Here is a 19,940-nt window from a genome sequence, read left to right on the forward strand (position 1 = left end):
TAAAAAATCATAGCTTAAAATCATGTAAAAAGTTCTAACATAATAAATTTTTAATTTTACACGATTTTTCTTATATTAATTCTTTTTAAATGATATTTGAAATTTATTTTCAAACACCGAGAATTTTTATCAAATATTTTAGCTGTACATACTTTTTTCATTGGCGGAGTATTTTATTGTATTGAAATACTCTATTTTAGTTAAATTTGCAATTTGTAAAATATGAAATACATTAAAGTGTGTGTTTATAATACGAATAATGAATCAAGATAAATGAATGAAAAGTTATCTAAAAGATTCTACTTGGAAAAAAAAGTTACAATTATTGTAAAGCTCATTTGTAACATAAAAATTGCACCTAATGTACTTATTGAAAATAGTCTTTATTATATATTAATTATTGCTATTATTTTGGCACATTATATCGTATTATAGTGATAAATATTTAAATTTTTATTGCAGTTTAAAATTGAGTAATTTATGGCAAATATGGTACATATTTGCGTTTTTCACACTAAACATAAATTTAGATTAAATTTGGATCTTCACGCTTTATTTACAATAATTATTTATTTACATAATTACCTCAATTAGACTAAAGTTTAACCACTTTATTTACCATTTGCCCGATATTTTATTAATATATATTATGACATTTTCATAACTTATTCTTATCAAATCTTTTGTAGAGAGTAAATTTAATTTTTTATTTTGGGGATATTTATAGTTCTAAATTATAAATAATAGTCGAAATTTTTCCAAAACAAATATTATTGTTAGTACAAAATTAAAAAGTTTGGCTTAGTATAAGTTTTTTATTTTACCTATTCATAAATGTTTATAAAAATATACTAGTATAAAAGAAGTAAAGTAACACTTTATTCTCCAGATAAATTTCCATGATTTTGTTTTATATAATTTTATAAAACAAAACATGTATATTTTTGAAATAAATTGCAACTACTTGATTAATTCATGTTGATCTAAATATTATCATTTGGGTAATTTTTGTAGTAACTCTTCTTTGTTAGCAATATTTAAATTGAGTGATGATCATTTCTTTTAAATGAATCATTCTAAATGCTAATTAGATACAATGTTTGAACTGATAATGACTAAAAAAAAGATCTAACTAAATATAAATATGTCCCATTTTTTTTGGAACAGTTGTCTGATAATACTTCCTTCCGAGAATATTTTTATACGACAAAATACCTATTTCTAATTTCTATATGTCATCATAACCAAATTTACTAATAACCATATTTTTTCACCTGTAACAATATATGATTTATGTCATAGTCCCAATTTACTAATTTCACATTAATATTTAATACAAATGTGCTTGAATAATTGATTTATTTTAAGAGATGGTTCATTTTTGAGCAAATACGTTTTTTAATAATTATGGACAAATTTGCATATACGCTGGTTATCTAATTAATTTTGTTTTTAAATTTGGTAATTTATGAAATGTTCCGTTGTTTAATTTGATAAGTAATTGTATTGTGAATTTTATAAAAAGCAGACATAATTGCTAATGAGATAATGTTTGGCAAAGTTTAACGACTCATGAGTAACAGAAATATAATAAATAATTGAATCTAAAGAAGGTTTTTTATAATACTATTCAAAAAATTTTATTAACTCTCTAATAAATCATTTTAATATAACTTTAAATTAGTTAATTATTGACAAAACAAAAACATTATAAATTTGAATTTCGAACTACATTTTGCTACTAAAATTTGTCAATATTTATCACTACCAGTTTTAAATATTTCAAATATATTATTTACGTATTGTTAATATTATTATATTATTTCATTAGTCTCATGAATTATATATTCACATATATAATTTGTTCATTGTATGGTTTATTATCGTGTAAAACTATCAAATATTTTAGGTTTTGTTCAAAGTTTATTCTTAAATATTATGCTCCTACATCTTTTACACGAATTCAAATGTTAATTTTACGTTAATAATATTCAAATGTTAATAATACTTGATTCTAATTGTGATTGTGATGTAATATTCGACGTAAACTGAAATTTACAAGCATTTTAATTTTTTATTGTAATATCAAATTTGAATATGATTAATTGATATATTAATATTTATTCTATCTCTCTGTATCACTTGCTGTTTTATATTTTTATAAACATTAAAATAAAATTAAACAAAATATTAATAATTTGTTGTCAAGTATTCTATATCAAGTTTAGTTTTAGTTTTACTTTAAAGAAATTAAGTCGTAATGCTTCATAACAAATTTAATTAAACCTTAATTTGGCACTAAAAGTTTTGCATGGCCTTATGAATTACCAAAATGTATAATTGTACATTTTGGTATACTAAAATTTAAACTTTTTTTACGTTCATTTGTAGTTTCATGTTTTTATAAACATTGAAATAAAATTAAAACTAAAAATGATTAATTATTCATTGTTGCAAATATAAAAGCTTGAAATAATGTAATTTAACTTAATTTTGCACCAAAAATGTCTTATTACATTGTTTGATATTACCAAAATATAAAATTGTAAATTGGCCTTCTTTACTTGGCTTTGCTGTACCTAGTGCTTTGAATGTGATTTTTCTAAAATTAGTATGAAATCGATTTGCTTTATATAAAACCAGCAATAAATTTAATGCTGTCTTGGTTTTTCATAAACTGCTCTATATTAATTCGTAACAAACCTTTGTTTTTTATCAATTATCTGAACCTTTTCTTTCGAAGAATAATAAAGTCTTATAATAACTTCAATATAACATTATCATGTCAATTGATAAACTTAGAAGATCTCATTGGAGTTCTTCTTAGACATCTCTCTCTAATATTGTCTCTCTAAATTTAGCTCATAGGCATCTTTATGTATTTCTGATTGTTAAATAAAACAAAGTTCAAATAATAATAATAATAATAAACAATATTAACTAACAAATTACAAACTCCAAACAAATTGTTGAAAAGGTAAAGGTCTAATATCTAGTGACCACAGATTCAAAAATATAAAAAGAACCGACTTCAATATTACAGTTCAACTGGTGTACAGTTTTGCAAATCAATATTGTATTTCTGATGGCTAAATTAAAGTAAACTAAAGTAACAGGCATGACATCGTGCCTTAAGGCAAATTACTTTATTATCAAAAAAAACTAAATCACCATTTTTGGCACTTTTTGCTCCGTATTTTTGAAACGGCTGAACCTCGCCAAATCTAATTAGCACGTTTCCCCATCAATACAAATCGAATGTTTTTTGAATTATTCAAATCAGGCGATCCATATTCCTAAAATTGTCAACGAAAATTTGTATCCGAATACACACACACACATACATCGACTTTTTCAAAGGTATGACAAAATGTTCAGAAACCTTTTAAACGTAAAGTGGTGAAAATCACTTTCATTAATTATATATTAAGCGGACTGTTAATTATAAATATTCTACCACCATATAAGATATGTGAATAAAACCACTATCTAGTTTACGATCGTTACGAACATCTCTCATTACTTTTGCTAGAGTTTCTCAGTTATTATAAGTTACAGGTATTTATATTCATACATTTATACTCTCTGCCTTGAAGGGTCCCGGGTTAAATAGAGAAAGCCCTGGTCAAATCTTGACCATATGGATATATAGAAATTTAATTTTCGATTATTTTGCGATTACTATAACTTACCCCACTGGGAGTTACTAAAAATGATGAAAATATTTAGTTATAATTAAATGTTTTAATTTAAATATTTAATCATTCCAGTGATACCTCAGACTTGTCGGTACAAAGGCGAACGGTTCGAATGCGGTTTGTCAATTTCTTGTGTCCTGGGCGGCGGAAAGCCCCTTGACCTGTGCAGCGGCGGAATGATCTGGTCGTGCTGCGTCGACAGGGACATTCGGCCTGAGCCGCAGCACCAGGGCGCTCTGCAGAACGCAAGTGAGTAGAACGGAAAAATATTGTATACTTGACTGTCCATTGGAAATTTAAAAAAAAATGCTATCACGATTTGTTACCAACAGCGGAATTTAGTATTTTAAAGCCAAAAATAAATTTTTAGGTTAGTAAGTTAGTTGATTGTTACATGCTGTTGCTAGAAGATTCGTCTTGCTGGTCGAATTTTCTCATAGTTCTTGGTGTGCATATAATATATGCAAGCCTAAAACCCGTGTCTATTTATTGATATAATATATTATATTCTATAAATAAATAAATATAAGTTCAATGTACTGCATCAAAAGTTGAAAAAAAAACATGTTTATGAATCGCGCCAACCATTTACCTATTACTCTATTTAAAAGAGAGAACATATATTTTTGTAATAGTTAATTTACAATCATATTTTGTTGATCATTATTTTGTGTCATAGTCGTAGAAATTAGGACTTTCTTTATTATTATTATCTCTTTTATTTACAACTGTCCAGTTAAGGACATTTAATAAGTTTGATAAATTTACAATAGTCGGCTGAAAAGGGGCATTGTATACTACAAGGGCATGTTGAAAAAAACTACTCAGTAGTTGTTATGATATTTGATTAAATTAAAAAAAAAAAAACATTTTTTTAAAAAATGTCAAAATGGTTGCAATGGCGTAGATCGTTAACGCGCGGACAAATGTAGATAGAGTCGCGAGTTCGAACCCCCTGGCAATCTGGCATCGGACAGCAGCGATGTCCATTTTCACTCGAAAATATAGATAAAAAATATGTTTTCAATTAAAAATAAGCTAATTTCGGGCACCGCGGTGAAAAATGGTAATAGGAAATTTTTCACACTATTATTTCCTGGATTAAATTCGACAACACATTTGTATTTATTTATGTTGCTATATTAATACTACATCAACCAGAAATATTTTTATTACTGCCTACCAAAATTATTATCAAATATAAATGTGGCTTGAGAATAATTACATATATAATAATTATATAGAGTCATTAAATTTTCTCAAAAGTTTTGTTAAAGTTGAATAGTATTGCATCTTTACTGTCTACTCATAATCAGCATTAATAACACATTTTAAGCTATTCTACATTCAATCAACATCATAATTATTTTTTTATTGATATTTGAGGTAGCTCATTATAATTTATAAATTTCATAGTTTGTGCATTCTAAATATAATTAAAGTTTTATCTATATGAATAAAAATAAAATTATTAAATTTGTTGCAAATTCGTTCATTATGTTACTGTTGAGTACTATTAGTTAAATTGCAATAATTTTGTTGCGCTTATTTGAGAAATCATTCACGAACAAAACATAAATATTTATTTTCAATACCATTTTTTGTCAGTACAAATGTGCTTTAAAGAATTTATTATCGTTACTCAGCAAATGACTCTTATATTAAATGCTCGAAGTTATTAATTTGTGGATGATTTGCCAAATAGTAAATTTTTTTAATATATGTTATCATCTGTGTAACCTTCATTTCTATTATATATACAATAATGAATCTTTAATATATTTGCCAAATTTGTTGATCTGTCAAATCATCAATTCAAAACGAATCCACACAACATATTTAAAATCAGCTAATTTTTTATGATGAACCTTGACATGGCTCCGTGGTACTAAATGATACTCACCTTCTTAACCAATCTGATATCAAACAGTAGTGGTATCAGATTTCCACAGATCACATATTTCAAATGTGATATCAAGTTAAAATAGCCTTTAGAGTCATTGTTGCAATTTATATGCAAATTACTTTAAAAAATATGTTTAATAAAATCAGAAATGTGGTCAACCAATAGGTTGTCTTCTAGAAAAACTTGGTTAAGGGATGTACATCACAACAGTTCAAAAAAAGACAGTGCTCAGATTGTTGTAAAAAATATATAAGTTATAAAAAATGTTTTAAATCTCACCAAATCGAAATAAATTAATATTTTTCCTTGGTTATAAAACTGCATTGCACTTTCTAACAATAAGTTACTTTGCTTTTGTAGAGTATGGGATGCAAGATGCAGCATTAACATGTATGTAAAAAAAACGCATGAGTGAACCTAGAATTTTAATCTCTATTACGAAAGCGTTGCAGGAAAATAAATATTTAAATAAATAGTTTTAAACTTACGAAATAGTTCTAAACTTAAACGAAATCTTAAAACAAATCTTAGACAAATTTATCCATGGTTTGATTTTAAGCTTAAGCCAGCTCGGTATCTAGCTGTATGATATCAAATTATCATTTGGGGTAATAGATTCCAAATATAATTTCAAGTGAAAATCGGCTTTCGGAGGGCATTGCTGCAGCACATAGATATCTAATATATTTACTCCACACATTGAAACAAGCGTGGTTGGCCGCTGGGTTGCCTTCTCGAGAAAATGATTAAATTATAATTTTCAATAGCAACCACAGTTTATAAAACATGTAGACCTAATTGCTCCAGAAAAAATTGAAAACAATAAAGTTATCCATTAACATATGATTTCTATGCGTGTATAGAGATATAAAACTGAAAGTAATTTCTTATCATATGAATTCATTAAAATGTTTTTTTGAGACCGTGATTTTATATGCAAATGAATCTACAAAAAAATAAACGAAGGCCTTGAAATATAACAGAAAGTAATGAAAAAGTCAAATCATTCGATGACCTTGAATTTGAATTTTTACTTTCACTTATTACAATGAGAGACGCATATTTGCCAAACTTTTTTTACTCGTTCGTTCCGCAGGTTATTTTTATTAGCGATAAATTAAATGTGACCGTTTGGATCTGCTGGAAGATTACCTGAACTTTCTTCACCTTAAGAAATTTTGTCTCATTAAGAATTGGATTGGAAAATTATTTTTAACTTTACGACGTGCAATGAATTTCGTGTAATAAATGTAATTGCAATAATTGAATACCGGTAATATTGAAGGATATTTTATGATTTTTAAGATCTCAATTTTAGTGTTATGCTGATGGGACCAGTATGAATTGTTATAGAACTGTCATCATATATGCGTAACACATTTCTAGATATTTTATTTCCTTTTTTTTTCAACCTAATTCAAGTAAATTAATGTAAATTATAACAATAGTATAAATAGGGAATAGGGAAGTGTTAAACATATTCCATTTTTTAATTTGACAAATTGGCCACTAACTATATCGCATTTATATAGAATAAAGCGGGGCATAAAAGTCCAATTTGATTTTGAGCAATTATATTGTAAAAACTAAACCAATTATATCATAACAAATCATACAAATCTGCTGTTTCTGTGGGAGTTTAGTAGAACTCCCAGCTAATTCAACTTTGTAGAAACGTGTTTCATTCTGTTTTTCAAAAATTTCTTATCTGGTTTATTTTACCCCATAGGCAGGGACGGTCATAGAAAAAACAGATCCAATGTCTTACTCTTAATTTCAAAGGAATTTTACAAAATGATTGCTACATTATTCAACCAATGCAAAATATAAATTTCATGGCACACTTTTTACAAAGATAACATAGTATATAACCTAGATCTGGTGTTTTGTCCAAAATGTTCATCAGCAGAGTTGGAATAACTATTGATTTCTCTTGTAAATTTGCTTATTTCAACTTAATTTACTTTTTTATTTACTAGTTTTTATTGTTTACATCTTTGCTCTAGAGTAAAGATGTAGTTGGTTCTTTTTGCCCGACCTGCATGTTAGCTTCTATAGAGGTTATATAAAAAAAACTTGATGAATCTAACCTAAAACTAACAATACATCTTATAAAACAAACAAACAACATATATCTATGAGCTATATTAAGGACTCGTAAACTAAACAACAGTGCTCACAAAGAAAAACAAAATACTTTTGTTACGGATTTTCAAACATTGCCATTTATTTCCTGATAGTAACGTTGTAAGAATCAAGGCGATGGTTATACAACTATATCTCTTTACTTTCAAATACTGTTGTTAAAAAATCCCTAACTTGTTTTTGAAAAATGACTGATGAACCTTTTTACTCGCGGATCTCTATCATATTACAAAATGAGCTAGTTAGGAAATTAAGCGTAAAATTATTATCAAACTCTGCTTTACAAGAATATTATTAACTTAAAACCCAAAATAAAAAAGCTTGTCAATAGGCAAATTTCGAACACTATTTTGCATGTGATACACCAAAGTAAGAGTTTTACAATTTCTTGGACCATATATAGTGGTTATAGAAACATTTTTTTCATAAATTACTTTAAACTTATAAATGCGGTTTTATATTATAAATGATCATCTGGTACTGGTAACCTTCTTAATAGAGCAACCTGCTAATTTCAATATTTAGGAAAGCCTTATCATATTGTGTCTTATCATATCGTTTATTTGTCTATTATTTATCATAGAATATTTTTTGGTATTATCTTTAGTAGAAAAAACTGCAAATTGCAATACTTAGAAAACCAATTGCGATTTGTGAAAACATTTACTTTTTTTTACTATTTATTGTTTAATAATTTTATTGGTTTTTCCAATACTAAAACAAATTGCTAATTGAAGTATTTAGAAACTAAATTTAAATTTACTTAATCACATCATTTATTTGATCAGAATATAATTGTATAAAATTGATATCAATCATATCCCACACACCATAAGTATAATACTCCTCAAATTACTTCCGTTTAAGTAGCCGTAAATCTTCGTTTTTTTGGCCGAAAAATTTCCAGAAGCACTTGCTCCATTTTAAAGCGTCTTTAAATCGCATATGGATACACATTCGTACATATGGTTGTGTGGTGTGGTGTGGGTACATATTACAGATTACAACTTTCTTACAAATACAAAATCTCAGCCGCTGCCACCATTGTTCGTGTGCAGTGACTGAACAGAGTCGTGAATGAAGAGAAAGTATACTTGCGTATATGGTGCACGGACCACTGCCACCTTGCCGCATACACTCGAACGATTCGCAAGTAAACAAAGGCAATTATTTTAACAATTCGGCGATGAACATTTTGCTCAGTTTAATCATTTTCATAAATAATGAATTGTCTTTATATTTTGTATCCCAACTTTGCGCATCAATTCAAATTGCCGATAGACTACCTAGCAGTATAGACTCTTTCAACTCCTCAATACATTTCGAAAGCCTTAGTTAAAATGTTTTGTTAGATTGAAGTATTTTTATTGTCAGTATTTTATATATTTTGAGTGTTTTTATTTATTGACATAGAATTCAAAATTTATTAATATACATAAAGCCCTGTCACACGACGCTTATTTTTTGGGCTAGATAGCATGCTTTATTTTGTCGCGCTAGATTTCATGGTAGTTTTTCAAACGTTTGCTACAGACGATGCAAGAAAACTTGCTTGCTAAATGAGATTTGTTTTAGCTTGCTAGATTCTTATATATAATAAACCACATGACAAAATACTGCTTTCCTATTGGTTCAAACAAACGATTCAATCCACACAAATAGCGCACGTTCAGAGTTCAAATCAAACGGGGTTTGTTTTGTTGCTTTTTTGGTCTGCTGGCTAGCATGCTGATTGTAAAGTCGAAAAAATGTGGTGATAGGACGTGCGCTATTTTTGTAGATGGACTTGTTTGTTCAAACCAATAGGGAAGCTGTATTTGGTTTGTGATTTATAATATTTGATAATCTAGTAAGCTAAAACAAATCTCACTCAAAAATTCAGCAAGCCAAAACAAATCACAAAAAATCAAGAAAGCTATAACAAATCACATTTAAAAATCAACCATGTTATGGAGCTAGCCCAGAAAACAACTGTCGTTTGATTCAGTTTTATTCATAGGTCTATGTTCCATCCACAAAAATAGAGCACGCTCTAATATCAAAATCTCGCATGCTGGAAACAAATGGAGATCGCTAACCCGATGAGGCAACTCAAAGTTGTCTCATCTCTTTGTTATCATTATAATTTTAGTAATAGGGTGAACATTTTATTGATGCAGCAATGCCAGATGAGGGTTTTTTTCATGCGGAAACATATTGCTATCTATATTTTTAAGTGAAAACCGATGTCACTACTGCTAGACATCAAGCTCTCGAACCCTGGACCTCTGATCCAGATCTAGTCGCTCTAGCCACTTTTCCCAAGAGTGAGGCCATGGAGTTTAATGGCAATAAATGAAAATTTTCAAAATCTAAAATTCGATTCGTTTCATTAAGAAGATAAAAATAAAGCATTTTCAGATTAGAGCCAAATTTTAAGATATAAAAGTGCAAAAATAAAAAAAAATTTGATTATATTTTTTATTTGTATTATTTACATAAGTGTAAAAAGTTATCAAACAAATGAACGTATTCTATGGAAAACGAAAAACTCAACATTTTGCCTGTAAGTAGACTGCAGTACAACACAAAGAAAATTTGTGTATTTGGTTTGATAAAATGATAATTGTCACTGTAGAAAAAATAATTATATGATAAGTATAAAAGACAAGAAAAAAACGAAACTAATTTATATTATAATAATCTTTCATATCAAATTTAATAGCCAGAAGTTCGAAAGTACTTCGTCACAATTAGTACAAAGATCGTATATCATGGAAGCAATAGTTAGAATACCTGTAAGTTTTTGACATATTTAAACAAACTTACCAGGGAGTTAGTAATATTTTTGCATTTCCTCAAGATAACTAAACTAGAATCTTATTTTTTGGTATTTTGCAGAATCAGCTTTTATTTTTTAAATGGCTTAAATACACAAACAAAGGCAACAAAGGCATTAGATTTCTTTTTTATTTCAATTGTAAAACTAACAAACTAATTAATTAATGTCTTTCTTAGGACAGATTTTAATTTACTCAAAAATGTATTTTTTTTAAATAAATATTCCAACTTTTATAACTCTTAAATCTACATAGGCTTTGTTTTAGCATTGACTAGTACGTTCGCGCCGTTCTTGACACCTTCTGAATTTGTCGTCACTCTCGCTGACCCTAAAAATCGCGCAATGTCAACGCGTTATGCACCGATTCTGTTTCTCTAATATTATTCAACTAGTTTCATACAATTATCTTAATTGTATTTTTTGCACAAATTATTATTACTAAAATCGTTTATGTACTTGCTCTAATTATAGTTGAAATAGATATATTTGGAATTGAAAAACGATAAATGAATTATTATAACTGGGGGATCGTTTACAAAATTATCTCTTTTTTATTTTTATTTTTGTTAACAGCAATTGAAAATACTTTCAGTGTTCTATGAGCTGTTGTGATGTGTTTCTCACAACATTAGAAGGCAACTCATTGATTGTCCTTTCTCTTTGTGATAAGAATATTATAAAATATTTCTAATAGTGACATGATATACATTGCAATAAAGCACTGAAAGGCTATTTTTATTGAGGTACATATTTTCAAACAAAAACCTGATATCACGACTGTTTGATATCAGGTTAAACGCAATGTTGGATATGGACCTACAGCCTTGTGCTTTATAACTTCTTGTACCACGTACCTACTCTCCAATAAAATTTTTGCACAGAAAAAAGTTAGCTGCTTTATTCTAAATTTTTGAGTATTAAAATAAAATAGAGCATTGATCACATCATAGCTAATCAAAATTAATATTTCTAAATCTGATCATGTATCATTAATAGGTGAATTGCAGTCTAGTCACAATCCATTATGTTAGAGTCAACATTAGTCATAAAATTTCATTTGTGCTTAAATAAATTCAATTAAAATGAATATTGGTGATACCAGTATTAAGAAAACATAAAACAGAAAACTTGCGCAAATTTTTATTTACAAGTCTTAAAAAAACAAATAATTTAAATAATAATAGCATATTTATTTAGGGGCGTCCATTAGTCGAGTGATCTATTTTCTAGCAATTTTTGGACTCCCCTCCATCTTAGTGATACGTCGTGATAATTAAAATTACGCCCCCTCAACCACAAAACATCACGTATATTTTTAGTTACGCAAAATTTTTCGAACGAATTTTTGATAATGGATTTTTTTAAAATTTAGGTAAACAATAAATACACGTGATATCTTACTAGACCCCTCTCTCCCCCATGTAATGTTTTGTGATTTTTTGTCAAACCAGCCCTTCCCCCTAAAAGCCTCAGGCGATTAATGGACGCCTCCTTATTCGAGATTCATGCACAACATAAAATTTATTTTTTTTAAAAAAAGTCAAAGTTTAAATATTATAATAAAAGTTGAATGCGTGATTTAAAATATAATTTTTGCCTGAAACAATTTGTAAAGTTAATATTTTAATTATACATGTCAAATTATTACAAGTCCGACTTCAGACAACCTGAACCACGTTTCTGCAATTTATTCAAAAAATATTCATATTTTGAACTAGCCGCTCTAGTTATATAATTTTATCTGACTTTTTAAACGACGTGGCTTTATATAGATGGCAACCCAAACGATTATTCAATCGCTGTGTGATAAATTTATTATTACTATATCTGCAATAATTAATATTTTTTATTGGTGCAACGTCGGGTAAAAGCTATTTTTACCTGCAACACATTGCTATCTATATTTCCAAGTGAAAATCGATATCACTGCTGCGTTGAAATCAGACTTTTGGTACGAAGTCAGCACAACACATCTGGAATATCTGATTCGAACCTCATAGCTCTAACCACTAGACCACGGTGCAGCCATACACTATACAAATAGATCAATTTCTTCCAATCAATATTATTCAATGATCGTGCATTTCTGATCGAATTATATGACTTTCATGTTCAGTCCTATCAATGTCGCGCTCTGTCTAAGAATAATAACTCAATTACATCCGCAACGCGTCATAATAAAACAAAGCGAATGTGGATTATCAAATGTCGACTGAGCATGGCGTGTATTATTTTATATTTGTGTCATGTAAATTATTACAGAGAAAATGGATCACTGTAACACGTAACGAAGTTGTATTGCAGTACTCGCATCGTAATGTACTAAATAAATCGAGTTATGAGACGCGAAACTGGATTACTTACTCTGCAAGGTCTTTTTAGTATCATAAGGTCAATTCGGGGGTCGTGACCCCATGGAAAATCGTGTTTAAATGTATAATTTTTGTTTTCAACAGCAATCAATATATAATATCCTATAATCAGTTTGGTTCAATTCATTCACTTACATACATATGAAACGAAATTTTTGTGCTAAGTTTTAATATACCAATAGTTGTCACTCCAATGGATGATGCACCAATTCTGCTAATTTCTCCAAAGATGTAGTCATGCTAATTGTCTTGAATACTGTCTTTTGGAATCTTCAGTCTACTGGAGACTGGTGTCTCAAGAAGATTGGCAAAAGAATTTTGCCAGTTTTAGGAAATGTTGAGCCCTGGTTTATTGAGAACCAAGGAGCATCGGTCTGATCTGTCTCAATTGTGACAGTGTTTTTTATTTTATTAGAATACAATCTATTCTAAATTCTGAGGTCGTGATCAACATTTTCCAATGTTTGGCTGTATTTCTCAGATTTGTGTTTTTTAAACAATTATTAATTTTGAAGATAAGAGTAAATTATGGATTTGAAGTTTTGAGAGGTTGCTCAGTAGCAACCTTTTTTGATTTTATTAAACTAAATTAAATTGAGCAGCCAGATGATGTAAAATAATGTTATTGGTGTAGTAATTTTTAAGGATAAATTTAGAAGTAGTAGTTACATTATTTTGTTGGATAAACTATTTCTAAATTAATTCTCACAAAATCTGATGATTTTACTAAAATTGGTCTAAAAATTTATAATTAGAACGATCAAAGTGATAGAGCAAACTTTTTCTCGTAGTATTTTGCAAGTGATTTTCATTTGAAGCCATGTTTAGAAGGATTTTTAGCGTTCAATAATTTAACGTAATTTTGTTATTCATATCAGGTGAATAGTGCGTGATTTATTTGTGGAGCAGCAATCTTTCAAAATATTTTTCTGTTATTTGATAATTTTTAAAATTAAGAATATGAAGAATATGTTTATTTTTAAATTTAACTGAATATTCACAGACCACAAAATATTTAAATTAATAAAATGTAATCAAATATCTTCTAAGTAAAGGAATCTAAGAAAAATATATCAGAATCAAATATTTTAACTCGAGTTATAATTTTTAGTTGTTGAAATTTAAAATCACTATAACATAAAATTAAAACATACATAAGATTCAAATTGCATATAAAATTAAAACTAGCAAAAATATAATTAAGTTCAACTAAAGTTTTTTTCATCAAATCAAATATTTTCAAATTGAAGTAATCTAAGGAAAAATGATCAAAATCAAACATATCAACTATTTGAGTTCTAATTTTTAGTTGCTAAGATTTAAAATCACTATACCATAAAGTTAAAACATACATACAATTCAAATTGCATATAAAATTAAAACTAGCAAAAATATGTTCTAAATAGGCTCTATTTCTTTTTCTACAATCACTATTTTATATACAATTGTTAATCAAGAAACTATTTCTAAAAAAATAAACTATTTTATTTGTTTTCAGAATGTTTATTTTTTCACATTTTATATATTTACAACCCGGACCAAAAACGTATTATGCAGGTTCATAATAGTATTATGCAGGATAGAGGCAATGAGTTCATAAGTATAAAGGTATTATAAAGACTGGTATGAAGTGGCGTATTATATATTTGCAATCCGGACCAAAAACGTATTATGCAGATCTAAAATCGAATTATGCAGGATAGAGACAATGTGTTCATAAGTAGAGATATTATGCAGGATAGAGACTGGTATAAAGTGGCGTATCTTGCGAGAAATCGTATTAGGCATGATAGTCTTAACGGAGTTTCTTTTGCACTTGCTTTTAGGCAGAACGCTGTTTCTAAGTTGAAACTCTAAAATAATAAAAGAACTAAAATAAATAATATATAATTAGAATAATATGGTTGCTAATCATATTATATATATCACATAAATATATATATATATATATATATATATATATATATATATATATAAATATATATTCTCTAAATCTTGTACAGATAAATATATATATATATATGTATGTATGTGTGTGTTAACTATTAGTTATAACTTTGTCTAATGCATATGTTCATATTCACAATTTGTGATGAAACTGTACGTTGATTTCATATCAATATAAACCTCATTATTAAAGTGAAGCAACAAAACATGAAACATGCTTGAATAAAAATTTAGAAAATCATACATTATTAAATTCTTTAAAATGAATCGTACAATAAACAAATTAAAATTATATTCAGTAGTTTTGATATCCGCGATTTTACTTTTTTAATTCATAAACATTGTATTTGTTTTATCATTGTGATAGAAATGTTCTTTATTTATTATTGAATTCTCTGTAGAAAAATTCGTTTTGTTTAGAGAGAAGTAATAACAAAAGTTTCGGGTCCAGTCATGGTACGATAAATATACGGAATCATAAAGTGTACAATTGTCTAATTATATGCCAAGTTGTTGGCTTTCGCACAGTACTGTTATAAAATTACACAGCGGATAAAAAAATTGTGCGATTTTTATAAAAAAAAGTTTAACACATAACGTCCCATACGTGTATGATTTCTCTACTTTATTTTTACTAAAACCTAAATATGATCAAGATAAATCAATTGCACCGGTCAGCAATGAAAATTTTTCTGGCTCAGGTATTTACATATAAAATTTATTGGAATTAATTACATATTAAGTTGTAGTAAATATTTATCATTACACAAAAATTCGATTGTTGATTTTCTGTGTTAAATATCTCTTCATCACTTTTTGTTATTCATGCCAAATATATTGTGACGATTACTATATTAAACAACAAATTATTATTGGATAATCTGATATTATAAAATTATTGTCAATTATATGCAAATTATTTTAAGGTATTATTGAAACATACCTCTCAAAATAATTTTGGTTGCATGGATTCTGAATTTTATTTAACATATATTAATTTTAGTTCTCCTAAGCAATTGATATTAAAAATGAGTTTACTGTTTTTAGAGATAGTTTGGAGACTGTTTATAGACTTTTATCACTGATAGTGGTAAAAATATTATTAACTTCCCGTAGGGTAAGTTATAGTAATCGCAAAATAATCGAAAATGAAAATTTTTATATATCTTTACGTTTCAGAGGTTTCTGAATATTTTGGCATACCTTAGAAAAAATGGATGTATGTGTGTGTGTGTGCGTGTGTGTGTATGTGTGTGTGTGTGCGTGTATGAATGTGTGAGCGGATACAAATTTTCGTCGACGATTTCGGGAACACGGATCGACCGATTTGAATAATTCAAAAAACATTCGATTTGTATTGATAAGAAGACGTGCTGATTAGTTTTTGGCGGAGGTAGGTCTAGCCGTTCCGAAGATATGGGGCAAAAAGTGCCAAAAACGGTACCTCAGTTTTTAAGAGAACGGAGCTTCTGATTTGAATTATTTAAAAAACATTTTACTTGTATTAACAAGATGAAAAACTAATCAAATTTTCGTGAAGGCAGGTCTAGCGGTTTCGGAGATCCAGTAAAAATAAGTAAAAAAATGCCATTTAGCGGTCATAAATGATCATTAGACATATGCACATCAAATTATCAGATATTTTATAGAGATTTTAACAATAAGTATAAATTTTGTTTACATTCCTATCGGTTCCGTACCAATGTTTATCCGTTAGACGCCGACGCGGCGCTTACGCGCTTCGATATTTCGTCTCTATGCAGTTTAAGCAGTACGATTGCTTTGAAAAAAAGTTCAGAATTTTCAAGATATTTCAAAATAAATTTTTTGTCATAAAGTCTTTTTTCTTAAAAAAAAAAAATTGACTAAAAATTTTTTGTCAAAAATTTATAGTTTCTCAAAAATCTAATTTTTTCAGAGTAATTTTGTTTTCAAAAATGTTTTAAAAAAAAAAAATTTTTGGTACGGGAAGTTCCAGCAATTTGCCTTAAGGCACGATGCCATGCGCCCCACTAGTTTTTTATAATATTGTATGCTATAATTGTAACATATTATTTAAAATAATTCAAGACAGCATTCCAAAGACACTAATAATATAATAGATTCTAAAAAAAAATAATTTAATATGCCCGAGGCAAGGATTAAGAACAAATCGTGTTGTGCAGACTTCAAAAACCACAAAAAACTAAATATTGAAGAGTCCGAAACTAAACTTTTTTAATTTATCACATAGTACATTTGACAATATTGTCAAAATATTATACATATTAGAATTTGTTAGCATTACTAGTGTGTTTGAGACTACATGTAAGTGCATGTGCGGGTGTATGTATGTACGTATGTATGTATAGGTGCCCGTATGTGTATTTGTATAAATAACATAGTTTAACATTATTATGTTACATTACTATATTATTAACTGTATATAGCCTATTGGCGTATAATAAATAAATAAATAAATAAATAATGCAGGCGACACAATTCACCTGCTGGGCTATTACCCGTCGTCGCAGCACGAGCCGCCAAGTCACCATTATCCATCAAATCACCATATTTACAATGACAATGATAATGCCTACGATAGCCACCATTACCATCACCAGCAATATCCCGACAATAACCAGGTGTATCCGAACGACCTGCCCCCGTTGCCCAGCTACCACAGGCCGCCGCCCTCGACCTCGCTTTCTTCGACCAGGGGTACTGATATACATTTGGATGGAGGATTTTGATAATTGTTTTGATGTTTGGTGTCTTCACTTTCTGCACGTCGATGTTTTGCACATATGAAAATGAAAGGTTTTTTACGATTAGATCGATTTTATCCACCAAAATGTGGAATTTTATTCATTTTTTTTGTTTTTTTTTTTGTTTACAAATTTAATAGCAATCAGAATCTTATTATTCTATAAGCTATTGAGATTGATAACGGTTATATAAAAAAAGCTGTTGAATCTATCTTGAAAATAACAATACATCCTATAAAACAATTAAATAACGTATACTTAGATATTTTATTAAGATCAAGTTAACTAAACAACAGTGCTTAAAGTTGCGTTCGCAAATGTGGCTTATTTAGGAAACTTTTCAAAACAAGCACTTTTTTATTCAATTTGACAACTTTTTTTCAAACTGCTTTGAATATTTCTTAAATATTTTGGATAAAGGATTAAATTTACTTATCACGGAAAATAAATTATCTTAATTGAATTAAGTACAGTAAAATACAACACCAAAACGAAATTAAGTCTTGCATTACTATTAACATGTAAAAATTATTATGATATTGATACAGTTTGGTGTGGTTTAAGACTTGTTCAATAGATCTTGAGATTCTTCTGACAGTAAAAAATCCTTTTAAACATGACGTTTAATTGCAATTTTAGAAACCTAAATATTTAGTTCAATTCTTGGTTGGAAATTGTTTAATAATTCAAACAAAATTTTGACTTTCATATAAATTCGTTCAATATACTAAACTACTTTAAATATTATAGGGTAGAGCATGGCACAAAGTTCCAATTTGAATTTGAACAATTATTTTGTAAAAACCAGACCAATTTAATCACATATCAAACAAACAACAAACTGACTATACTTTGTAAAACTCCCAGATAATTAATCATTGTCGAAATGTATTTTTTCTGCTGATTTTCAATTTGTCACTTGGTTCTTTTTACCCCTTGGAAAGTGGCTAGAGGCAGACAAGTATTTTTATTTTAAAGGGATTTTGCAAATTAATAGCTACATTATTCAACCAATGCAAAATATAAATTTCATAGGTTCATTTTCTACAGAGATAACTCTGTATATAACCTTGATCTGGTGTTTTGGCGGAAATAATCATCAGCAGATTAAGAATAACTATTTATTTTACTTATTTCTTATAAAATAGATTTTTAGCTTAATTTACTTATCTACATTTTTTACTTTTTTACACCTTTGCCAGGGTAAAGTTTCTGTTGGTCCTTTTTACCCCACACACATGTAAGTTTTTATAAAGGTTATATAAAAAAGCTGTTGAATCTATCTTGAAAATAACAATACATCCTATAAAACAATTAAATAACGTATACTTAGATATTTTATTAAGATCAAGTTAACTAAACAACAGTGCTCACGACCAAACAAACTAGCAACAAAAAAAAAATACTTTTGTGATGGATTTTTGAAACATTGTTCTTTTTCTCCCTGATAGCAATGTCGTAAAGATCAAGGTGTTGTAGAGTTATACATATTTGCCCTCTACTTTCAAATACTGTTGTTAAAAAAAGTATTAACTTTACTTGTTTTTGAGATAACGCTAGTGGACCTGTTTACCCGCGGACCTTTAAGCCCCGCTCTACCCTATTATTAATTTATAAGCCATTTCAAAAATCTAAATAATCAGTTTAATTCTTGATTGGTAGTCGGGACGTGATTGTTTAATAATTTTAGCCAAAGTATGAACTTTTAAACAAATTGATTGTTTTTTTATCTACTTTTGCTTCAAATTGGTACGTTTAATAATTTGATAGAAAATGTACCTTTTCAGTCAAATTGATAGATCCAAAAAAAATTGAATATTAAAAATTGTGCAAATATAATCTTACATAGCTTCTAAAATTCTAAATTTTACAAAATTACTCCTCAGAACACAAAGCTAAAATTTTGAGTATTTTCATTATTTTGTTGTCTCATAATGAAAATATAAATAACAAATCACAGAAATTAGATTTCACAAAAAATTTTTAGTTTTCACCAAAAACATTGAAATTACTTTATTGATTACTTGAATATTAAAAATATATATGATATTCATTTACCATGTGACATTAAATCATTTCAATCAACATTTTTTGTTTTCATATGTGCAATACCGAATTTCCTAATTATTATTTCGCTTAAAATTATTTGCACTTTCAGCACGTCTTATATTTTTAAAATATATATCCTATTATCTTTATATTTATTATTTTTTAGATCACCTTATATTCAGCACATCTACAGGTGTAATCCCAAAGGCAGTTCTCACACTATACACAAATTCTTCAAATTCACAAATGCATGAA

At 28.0% G+C, this 19,940-nt stretch overlaps 1 protein-coding gene across 2 annotated transcripts in view; it reads left to right on the forward strand.

Annotated features, from left to right (window-relative positions):
• Window positions 1-19,940, forward strand: part of LOC113378332 (serine proteinase stubble-like) — a 47,472-nt gene that overhangs the window by 20,103 nt on the left and 7,429 nt on the right. For both annotated transcript variants that reach the window (XM_026618872.1, XM_026618871.1), the window contains one exon: window positions 3,771-3,947. In XM_026618872.1, coding sequence (XP_026474657.1) covers window positions 3,875-3,947 — 73 coding nt within the window. In that variant the 5' untranslated portion in view covers window positions 3,771-3,874. The remainder of the gene's footprint in view (window positions 1-3,770; window positions 3,948-19,940) is intronic.

The sequence above is a fragment of the Ctenocephalides felis genome, unplaced genomic scaffold (genome assembly GCF_003426905.1).
Source record: "Ctenocephalides felis isolate EL2017-DRISC unplaced genomic scaffold, ASM342690v1 CF-g0.4_SCAFFOLD_01886, whole genome shotgun sequence".
Classification (NCBI taxonomy): domain Eukaryota; kingdom Metazoa; phylum Arthropoda; class Insecta; order Siphonaptera; family Pulicidae; genus Ctenocephalides; species Ctenocephalides felis.